This window comes from Alosa alosa, chromosome 16, assembly GCF_017589495.1.
Source record: "Alosa alosa isolate M-15738 ecotype Scorff River chromosome 16, AALO_Geno_1.1, whole genome shotgun sequence".
NCBI classification, from domain to species: Eukaryota; Metazoa; Chordata; class Actinopteri; order Clupeiformes; family Clupeidae; genus Alosa; species Alosa alosa.
This window is the reverse complement of record NC_063204.1, coordinates 5,142,497-5,154,217: the sequence shown is the minus strand read 5'-3', so window position 1 is coordinate 5,154,217 and position 11,721 is coordinate 5,142,497. Positions and strand designations below refer to the sequence as shown.

General features: G+C 44.5%; 1 protein-coding gene across 1 annotated transcript; it reads right to left on the bottom strand.

Moving 5' to 3' along the window:
* Nucleotides 1–490: 490 nt before the first annotated feature.
* trpc1 (transient receptor potential cation channel, subfamily C, member 1) lies at nt 491–10,844 on the bottom strand (the record flags this gene model as incomplete). The annotated part of the gene is given in 5 exon segments (XM_048266158.1): nt 491–1,039; nt 2,279–2,473; nt 3,972–4,173; nt 4,790–4,974; nt 10,698–10,844. Coding segments are annotated over 5 exon segments (957 nt in total), but the record flags the coding sequence as incomplete, so codon positions are not given.
* Between the last annotated feature and the right edge of the window lie 877 nt (nt 10,845–11,721).

The following is an 11,721-nucleotide window of genomic DNA, read 5'->3' as shown; positions in this document are numbered from 1 at the left end:
ATTAAAATAAGTACTGCTTGTGAAGCCAGTAGAGGACGTGGTCATTACTCCCTGAAGCAGGTGTGGTGGCAGCTGTTCACCGTTGACTGGCAGCAGGCAGTGGAAGAAAACTCCTGGCAGTCACTAGGTTTTGGAGACAGCACTGGTCAGTGGCATGTTCCAAAAGTTTTTCTCTGTTATTGGACTTCTAAATTATCCCAGAGTCCTAGCTCTGGCTTGAAATCAGTTGTGAACTTTGGTCCTTTATGACAAGCTAAGAGTAATACTAAAAACGGCACTGATTTCAGGTCAGTGACTGTCATCCAACAGTGCCTAACGTTTAATGGTCCTGCTGCTGGCTAAACTCAGCTACTTATGGCCAAGCTCAGGGAAAATACCAAGCCATTTGGAGCCCCCTGTGGTTTTCCAAACGGACTGATGTAATGTTTAGTGTAGCATAAAAGCATTCAAAACTGGCACACCTGACCAAAAACGTGAGGCCAGAGAGACATTTTTCCATAAATCTTTATTAGACTTTATTTTGTTGAAAAGACGGACACTTTTAGAAAACAAGTGGGAGGAAAGACCATTACATAAGCTCTGACAAGGGGCTTTGGTGTGGAGAATACTGTGTGTTTTTTTTTAACAGATTCCAGTTGAGTTCCAGGATTTCACTACCCACCCCCATCGTCCCCACACTCCACCATGTTTCCAAAAGAAAGGACAAATGGTCCAGAGCATGCGGAGGCCAGGTTTGCATCGGGGTGGGGAGACAAGGCATTAGGTGTGGTGGTGGTGATGGGGGGTGGCGGTAGGTGCATCTGCGTGGGACTTAGCTTCTGGGATAGAACATGGCATATTTGGAGGTGCGGAAGCCCAGGAGGTCCCTCATCTCGTTGCGGAACTTGGACAGGTCCTGGCGCAAGTCGTTAAGGTTCTCCACGGTCGCCTGGTCGGTGCTCTGCATCTTCTGGCGAGTGGAGGTCAGGTAGCGGTGTACCAGGCAGCACATGATCTTCTGGTAGTTCTCATCCCTCTTCTGCTTGAGGTTCCTCCACTCCTGAAAAACACCAGACAGCCACCAGCAGAAAAAACTTACTAATGCATACTATGGCCTGAATGAAAACAGCCAATGGCAATTAATTCATTGCTTAGTTTTAAAGATTCATATAACAATATGTGTCTAAAACTTGAAAGCTAATTAGCTAATAGGTCTTTGACAATACCATGAACTACCATGCAATAGCATCAGCTGCAGCAGCAGCACAGAAAACAGGTAAAAGCTAGCTAGTTTGCAAACATTTTGTGCTGTCATGTCCTAAAAGCTTCATATTGCTTGAAGTATATTGTGAAGAAAAACTACAATGAGCTTTAACTGAAACACCAGTTGTTTTTTTGTTTGTTTTTTTTGGCTCTTATTTGCTATTAAAAAAAACATTACTATTACCAATACTCCACTATGGCATTTGACTCAAAATAAAAAATGTAATAATATAATAATAATGATAGTTTAATATGATAAAAAACGACTACGAGCTTTAATTGAAACACCAGTTGTTTTTCTGTTAAAAAGGAGCAGAACTAACATACTTCTTGGAATTAACAAGCAGAAAAACGATTCATACTCAGTTCTGTGGACCTCTAATTTACCCTGAACTCAGGTGTTCCCAGTTTATAACTTCATATTGTAACTTGAATGTACCCTGAAGATAAATCTGTTAATTAAATCAATATGAACCATTTCCAAAAAACCTTTGGTTACAAAGTTGTTAAGATTCCTCCAAACCAATAAATTATGTTCACAATATGTCTTAAAGCTATTTATCAACTGTGTGGGCTATTGCGCAAATTTAGATATTTTCCCCAGAAGGCCACAACAGATGAAGAGTGGGAACGCACACACACACACACACACACACACACACACACGCACGCGCGCACTTGCTGCGCACGCACACGCATGCCACGCCGCGACGCACGCACGCACGCACGCACACACACACACACACACACACACACACACACACACACACACACACACACACACACACACACACACACAAAGAGGGAGAGAGAAAGAGAGAGAGAGATTCAAAGGTATAATCTCTTCCTCTGTATCACTTTGATACACACACATGTGCACGCACACACACACACACACACACACACACACACAGACACACACACACACACGCACATACACACACACACACACACACACACACACACACACACACACACACACACACACACACACACACAGATTCCAACTTGTCTTCTCTTTCTCGATGTGTTTCACCTTAAGGCTGTTCTGTCGTTTCACTCTGCCTGTGGAGGTGTGTGAGCAGACCCACTTGCTCAGGCTGGTCACCAGGTAGCACAGGGTCTTCGGGGAGGGCAGGATGTTGAAGGGCGGGGGCAGGGTGCACTTGTCATCAAAGTAACTGAGCCACAGCTTGGCACGAGCAAACTTCCACTCTTTGTCCTCATGGTTCTGTGAGCATCATGTTTGGTTTCAGGACAGTGAACACGACAACACAAAATAGACCTTGTTAGTAACTTGGCTTCATATTTGCTATGAACAAAACATTAGCATTACCAATACAACACTATGGCCTTTGACCCAAGAAGAATAATATAAAATCCCTGTGCACAGGCTGTTGTCAGATCCCAAGTGATACGCAGGAAAATCAGGCTTCAAAAGTATCATTTTTGAAGATCATCAGCACACACTAATATGGATCGTTTATTAAACAATCCATAAACAATGGAAACAAACCATGAACAATGGATAAACAATCCATATCATTACACCCGTGTGCTGTGATGATCTTTACTTTTGAAGAATAATATAATATTCATATCAAAATAATATTAATTCATTAATTAAATTCATCAATTACAAATCATAGTTGTCTTAAGACTCATTCTTCTGCCGAGGGCAGTCTCTGTCACACTGGAGCACAACATCTTAGTATAGCTATCAGTGCTGAACTACATAGAAACAGCAAGCTTAAATCCCCTGCCGACTGCCCCAGTAACCTCAGTGACAAATCGTTTGAGCCTGTGTTTCACCAAGTGTTTTGAACCAGAGCACATGCTCCTAGGGATGAAAAAAAAAACATTAACTTAGGCTGTCCTTACATGAACCATAAATCTAACAAGGCTAGCCCATGGCCTCCCTTGTGTTCAAAATAGGGGATTAAGCTCAATGGAACAGACAAGGCACAAAGCCAAGTTCTATGAAACTAGTCTGAAAAAGTAAAAATGGACTTTTTTTTCATTATCCAGCATTTTCATGTTTCTAAAATGAAGACCTTAAACATGTCAAACATCACTAGTAGACCTATTTGTTTATTTTTCTAGAGAGTGCCAATGGCACTACTAATCTTCAAGACAAGCTCTAACACATTTCCAGAATTTTGAGTGTTTGTGTAAGTCTAGGGCTGAAAAACAGACGCGCTCCAGTGATGAAGAGTGTGTGACTCAAATGCTAAGATAAACCACCCTCCCCGCCAAGTAACCACTATTAGTTAGCACTCAACATGCTAACATGCTAATGCCAATGGTCTCCAACATCTCAGGAACACCAACATCTGTCACATGTGCAAGGAGCGTGGCAATCCCTGCTTAATGGATTACTGTCTTGTCTGCTATTTGGACATCACACAGAACTAACAAACTAAGTTTATCTTTTGATATAGCACCCAGACATAGCCTTTTCATAACTATTCTGTTGTTTAAATATGCTAATCTTGCTAAGCTCCATGATTCATAAAGTGAATCTAAGCTCCCTGATTCATAAAGTGAATCTAAGCTCCCTGATTCACAAAGTGAATCTAAGCTCCATGATTCACAAAACCTCTGCTCCATTACAGATACTTAAACTTTATATAAACTTTGAAGACGTGTATCTTCAAAGTTATCTTATCTAGACGTGTCTATGGCATGTTGTTTGGAGTGTGGTTACAGCTGAAGATGCAGAGGCTCACCGCAATCTGCCTGAAGCTTTTGTGCAGCATGGCCACCAGGAGCTTAGTGAGGACGATGACCACCACGATGTTGTAGGTGCCCACGATGAGGGCGCCTACGAACGAGCGCAGCTCCTCCGTGTAGCTGATCCGCGTAACAAACAGGACCACATGGGCCAGCGAGAACATGTACCAGAAGAGGGCATAGCATGTGCCCATGAACCTGAAACAGCACGCAGTCAAACATGCACTTTAGCCAGACAATAATGGGGAATATCACAGTACAAGGCAAACATGAGTGTTTTGATTGCTGTCTGTGGACAGTTGGGATATAGAAGACTGCAGCTGATCTAAAGTTTTACCAGTTAATGTTTGAATAAACCCCAGGAGGGAAGAGGCAAAAGGATAGTTTACTGATAAAGCTTACAAGGAAATGAATACATGTTGGCTGTGTCACACTGAAATTCAAACACAAATGAGTTTAAAGTGTGCTGAAATGAACTCCTATTCCTCTTCTGTCCAGGGTATAGCCATGTCAGACTATATAGCACATCTGTATGACATCAATCATGGATGGCTACAGTATAAAAGCCAGCTTTTTGAACTGCTGAGACCAGGCACTTAATATAAACACTTCAAGGTTCAGGCTTAGAGTACATTACACCTTTTATGTTCTTAGTTACTAATATAAATTCTGAACATATGTACATATAGTAAGCATACAGTCAAGAAATAGCAATTAAAAACAAAAAAATGCACTAATAAGATTACAGACTCTCAATATAAAGCTGGGCTGAAGAGTACTCTTTCTGGTGAATGTTTGTGAGATTTTGACATACGTGTGGAACGCGTCGTTGCTCTGTCGTGGGCAGAAGATGCCCTCACAGTCCTCTGTCTGGTTCTTGGCGGGGTCCTTCTGGTCTTTCCCATACAGCTGAGTGAGACCAATGGTGAAGGAGATGAGAACCAGCAAGAACAGGCCCAGGAACTTGCCAAACTCCTGCAACATCTGACCCATGGAGATCTGAGGACACACACACACACACACACATGCACGCACATGCACACACACACACACACATAAATGATCATTAACTCTCTTTTTGTTCTTCAAAGTCAAAGTCAAAGTCAGCTTTATTGTCAATTTCTTCACATGTTCCAGACATACAAAGAGATCGAAATTACGTTTCTCACTATCCCACGGTGAAGACAAGACATATTTTACCAATTTAGGTCCACAGACAAACATAACATTCAAGTAAACAAAAAAGTAAGTAAATAAGTAAATAAGAGGGCACATATAATAATGAAAAAATAAGAGCAGCAAAATGTGGTTGAAATTGTGCATAGACAGTCAATAAAAATACTAGTGCAAATTCAGGCCAATAAAAGGCTTGGGTAGTTCTGTTTGACCTAAGTAAGAAGAAAGTGGCATAGTGGTGCAAGTTATGTAAGAGCAGCAGAAGTGTTGTGTTTCAGGACAACAACACCAGTTGTAAAGTGTACAAGTGTGCAAGTGTGCAAGTGGAGTAGTGCAGGCGGCCATTTTGGGTCCAATGTCCAGGATGTTATGTAGCTGAGGGTGGAGGGGGAGAGGAGGGAGAGTTCAGCATCCCACGGCTTGGTGTATGAAGCTGTTGGTGAGTCTGGTAGTCTTGGGAGCGCAGGCTTCTGTACCTCTTCCCAGAGGGCAGTAGATCAAACAGATTGTGAGCGGGTGACTTGCATCACTCACAATTTTGGTCGCCTTGGCGGGTGAGGTGGGTGGTGTAAATGTCCTTCAGGGGGGGAGTGAAGCACCAATAATCCTTCCAGCTGTGTTCACTATGCTGCAGGGCTTTCCTGTTGTATTCAGTGCAGCTTCCCCACACAGCGATACAGCTGGAGAGGATGCTCGATGGTGCCTCGGTAGAATGTGGTCATGATGGCTGGTGGAGCACTTGCTCGCCTGAGTTTCCGCGAGGAAGTACAGGCGGCGGCTGAGCTCTCTTCGCCATTGATGCAGTGTTGGTGGTCCAGGAGAGGTCTTCACTGATGTGCACCCCAGGAATTTGGTGCTGCTCGCTCTCTCCACCACAGCACCGTCGATGGTCAGTGGCAGGTGTTGGGTGTGACCTCTCCCGAAGTTAACAACAATCTCTTTGGTCTTGCTGGACGTTCAGCAGGAGGTTGTTGTCCCTGCACCACGTGGTCAGATGGTCGACCTCCAACCTGTATTGAGTCTAAATTAAGCCCTTGGTGATGAGACCCACCAGAGTTGTGTCGCCAGCAAATTTCACTATGTGATTGTTGCTGTAGGTTGCAGTGCAGTCATCGCCAGCAGGGTGAAGAGCAGCGGACTGAGCACGCAGCCTTGGGGCCCCTGTGCTCAGTGTGATGCTGCTTGAGGTATTGTTGCCAACACATTACTACTTGGGGCCTCTGACAGAGGAAGTCCAGTAGCCAGTTGCAGAGGTAGGTACTGAGTCCCAGTTTGTCAAGTTTGCAGATGAGTTGTTGTGGTATTATGGTGTTGAATGCAGAACTGAAGTCTACAAGTTCTTGCTGCATTTATGAACATTATACTGCGTGTGGTGTGGTAATCACCTTGGTGTCAGTAATGATGTGTTTGAACACTTGCGTAAACACTTCAATGCAAATCTAAACTAACAATATGAAGAACATGTTAAACAACAGTAAAACATGACCATTTTATGGCCTTTCCTGTCAAAACAGGTGCAAAATGCACCATGGGTGCCGCAGATGCTTGTTAAAGCTGGACCATAAACTCACACGTGTCATGCACTGGTTCCCTGTCAGTGCTTCCACTGTCAATCTGACCAGCGAGGCCGCCGTGGGGCCCACAAACAAACCTTCCCAACCAGGCCTCCCCCAGCACAGCGTCGAGGGGCTATTTTCTGCACGCAAACATACACAAGTGAGTATATTTATAAGTTTGTTCTGGAAACTTCCATCATATATAGATCCAAGCGTCCAAGCGTGGAAAGGTAAACATGGGAGATGGCGCTTGGGCCCTGTGTTTGCGCTGAAGTGCTTTTTTGCACGTCCAGATGTCACATCACTCAGAGAAGGCCCCCCTGCTGCAGGGGCAAACACTCCAAGCCACAGAGTGCTGGGTGACGGAAAGACGGTTCTAGAAAATACACTCCTGCCACTGTGGAGGAGCCATAAATATTCTGCGTATTCTGAGGTGTATTCTGGATGAGGCTATTCCACACACACACTCACACACACACACACACACACACACACACACACACACACACACACACACACCATCCCACAGATGCACAGGCGGTCCACTGTGGGTTGCGGCTAAGTGACAAGATTAATTCCCTGACCGGAGGCCACGAGGAGCGCTCGCTCTGCCCCTGGAAGACTGGCAGGCTGTTTATGCGCAAGGGCCTCCATCTACATCATTCATCTGCCTGTCTCCCTGCAGCTCCCCAGAGAGAGAGAGAGAGAGAGGAGAGAGAGAGAGAGGGAGAGAGGAAGAGAGAGAGAGAGAGAGAGAGGCTGTCCACAGGTCATTCCCCTAACACGGCGCTTTGTAGTGGGTCTGACTTAGTGGCAATATATGTTCTCTTGCTGTCACTCCTGACACCAGCTTGCTGTAGAAACAGTCCAGGAATGCAGGCGGGGGTCAGGAGAAAGCCCTTCAGCCCTGACTGGAGAGCACAGGGATGCAGGAATGACGTTAGCAGACTCAAACTCCTTCTCATACACACGTGCTCTCATACGCACGGCCAAACAGGTGACACCAACCCAAACATGCACACCCACACACACACACACACACACACACATACACACACACACACACACACACACCCATACACACACACACACACACACACACACATACATACACCCACACACACACACACATACACACACACACGCACACACACATACACACAGGTAAACACATGTGTATCTGCTAGGCACACACTCACACATACTCAGGATCGCCAGTCATCTCACCTGACATGTCTACTGACGGAGCCTGAGCCAGAGACCCTGGGCTGCTGTACAGAGAGCTGTGTGTCCACAACAGTCTGGGCTCTCTCTGACCTCAGGCTGTACTCAGTAGTGATTCAGTGGAAACACACACACACACACACACACACACACACACACACACACACACACACACACACAGAGGCCAGCTACCTAGCAAGTAACCTGGTGGGAAGCATAGACTCACTCATATGGTATTCACTATGCCAACTCAGTGGTCTATGGAAACTTGCTGTGGGTCGAGTGACTGACTTGGGTCTGTGTATGAATGAACTCAGTGTACTATCACTGCTGGGGAGCCCATGGCCATGCTTAATGATATACTTCACTATGTAAATTGGCTTGGGATCCAACTGCAATGGGAAAAACAGACCACTAGGACACTTTGGACACAATGTTGCTGGTAAATGTGTATTATTGTGTGTGTGTGTGTGTGTGTGTGTGTGTGACCAAACATGTACTTTATGTCTGTGCATGCTAGGCTCCATGCTGATTGCTTTTCCATCCCTGGCGGCCAGACAGTGATGTCACTCTCTGAGCACGTGCAAATGGAATGGTGAGACAGGAACACAGCCACAGTGAGTGTGCTCAGTGATTACATATGAGATGCTCTCCCACGCTGCTACCCATGGCGTACACGTACACACACACACACAAACACACACACACACACACACACACACACACACACATACACATTCACACACGTACACACGCATACACACACACACACACACACACACACACACACACACACACACACATGCACGCACACACATACTGTACACACACACACACACACTTGCACACACACACGTACACACGCATACACACAAACAGACGCAATCACACATACATAGTTATTAAAAGATAAATATCCTAGGGCAAAAAAACACACCTTTAAACTGCTCCATCTTTATGTAATGTCATTAAGAAGACCGAGAGAGAGAGAGAAAGAGAAAGAGAGATTGATAGAGGAATCCCAGTAGATGTGCTCAGGCTAATGTTACATCCAAACAATTAGCAATGAGAGACAGATGAAGTGACAGGGAGAGAGTGCAGAAAAGAGGAGGAAGCGCTCAAGCCAAATGTACTCTTCATGCGCTGAACCCAAACAGACACCAGAGACGAGAAGCACACATCTGGGGAAGAGACGGAGGAAATGAAACACCACACAGATGGAGGAAACTGATTGCCAATTATAGAGGATCAAGAGAACTTGCTCTGGAGTCCTGTGTGTGTGTGTGTTGCCCAGTGTGCCCTGAGGACACTGCCAAATGAAAACACGAGCACGTGCATATGAGACTGAGACTGACCATGAGACACACACACACACACCCTCCAGCATTACCACCCACAACTGCCTGTGCTGCTTGACCAACACTGTGATGTGTTATATGGTCCAACTGAGTAGCATGAGCTTAATGTCACACCTTAGAAAAGATTAACTGCAGCATACTTTATTACTAACTGTTCATTTAAAATAACTTCATATTAATGTACATGGTTTGTTCTTGTCAGATACTGATTTGAAAATGTGACATATAAATGTGTAATTACAGGGCCTTATTGGATCGTAATGTACTACACGTTTAGTGACATTCTTCTCACATTTCCTCCCTTGTCTGTCCATTGTGTGTGTCCAAAACGAGTGTGCTTCTGTGCAATTCTGGCTCTGTACATGGGAAGCATCCAAACCGGTCTGGGCTGGCCCATACAGTACACTAGCCCAGTGGTTCTCCACACACTGGTGTGCCGTAAGGCAAAGTGAGGAATTCATTGCCTTTTTATACAGGCTCATGAAATAGGCTATATTGCTATTTTAAAATGCATCAAATGACACAGCTTTCTAATTAAAAAGCTCAGACAACAGCATGTGAACATATGCCTATTGCTGCGGTCTCAGCTCATGAACACTATAGGAAACAATATAGGCATAAGAACAAATAGCCCTGTTATTGCCAATAATAATGTGTATGATGTTACTTTATAGACCCTTTCAAGAGAGTTCCATTATCAGCATCATAGTTGGCCCCACACAGAGTCATATAAAGGTACCTTTATATGCTCTAGCCCCACAAGGCTTCCGTTTTACCATTCCATATGTTATCCCAATGCAGAGGAAGTAGATTGGGAACCAAATAGAACGTTCAAGCATTGTTTTTGTTTTTATTGTTGAAAGGGTCTATAATCAGTAACCATAAGTTGTTGTGCCTTGGTCTTTTGGTTTGACCTTTCATGTGTCTTCACCCCAAAAAGGTTGAGAACCTCTGGTTTAGCCCTGTTATAGCCTATATCAATGTGTGTGACATCTATGACGTTACTTTATAATCAGTAACAATAAGTCGTTGTGCCTTGGTCTTTTGGTTTGACCTTTCATTTGTCTTTACCCCAAAACGGTTGAGAACCTCTGGTTTAGGGCATTTCCCTTATAGCCAACCAACCGCCACATTGTTGGGAAAGTGTCATTTGATTGGTTGTTGAGCTGAACTATCACGAGGACTGAAAATGACATATGCAATGTGTAATGCCAATAAAGAGCACTATTTATGGTTTGTACTAGCGTTATAATGGATAAATTATGATTAGATTGAATTTCCCCTGGGGATCAATAAAGTATCTATCTATCTATCTATCTATCTAGATAACGATGAACTTCAAAATAGTAAGAGGAAGTTGAATTAGCACGTGTTAACAGACAGATGGAGTTTGCTGTGAGGGCCCCACCTGCAGCGGCCCCAGGATGGAGCTGGTGGTGTACATGAAGAAGAGGCGGAGGTAGCTGAGCACGTTGGCCACAGCAAACAGGCCCTCGGCCACCAGGATGGGGTGGAAGGCATCCCAGTTTTTTCTCTCCTCTGCCTTATCCTTAAACTGAGAGAGAGAGAGAGAGAGAGGGAGGGAGAGAGAGAGAGAGCGCACATCCGGTTAGAACACCCGAAACCATAAACATTTACGTCAGAATACCTCTGGTCTAAATGCAAAGACATACGCTTTTGATCATGAAATATATCACATATACTAAAATGATGTATATGTTCATAGCATATGATGCCACCCAGGGTAGGAATTTCACGGCGGCCACGACGGCCATGGCCGTCGTAGCCCCTTGTGTTGGCCGTGAGGCCCCTTTGAAAATCAGAGGTTTACAGGCCATGGTGGCCTTGGTGCCCCCTTCTTTCAATATTCTGCTTTGCGTCCTACTAATAGCGATTTTTATTTAGCCTGTGGCCTGTCAAAATAATCTTAGCATTCACAGCGCAAATTAATTTAGTCATTTACGCAGTGGAGAAAGTGGCAGCGCAAGAAAGAAAGTGCGTCCAAATTCACCCATTCTCAGTTGAACTACTCGCGAAGTAGCCTATTCATCACACGGACATCACACGTATCACATGAAAGAGCTTTTTCTCAGCTTTTAAACGATGTTAGCCGATAATTGCTGTGTTGAACGGTTCGCGAGAAAAGTAAATAATATAATTCAATTTAATCATACATTCTACTGAAGGTTTTGCGTCCCATGATCTCCATACCCATTCATCTCGGTGTAATACTTGTAGCGGGCCGCTCCATATTTTTTATAATAAAAATGTATTTACTTTAGGCTTATCCAACCGGGTTGCTTAAACGCCAATTAGGTTAACGTCACGCAGTCAGCTGACGATAAAAGGCTGTTTGGCCTAACCTGCGAGAGGAGCGCTTAATGACAAGAAGCTCTATCGAGAGAGTAGTTACCGAGGGCATGTGAGACATG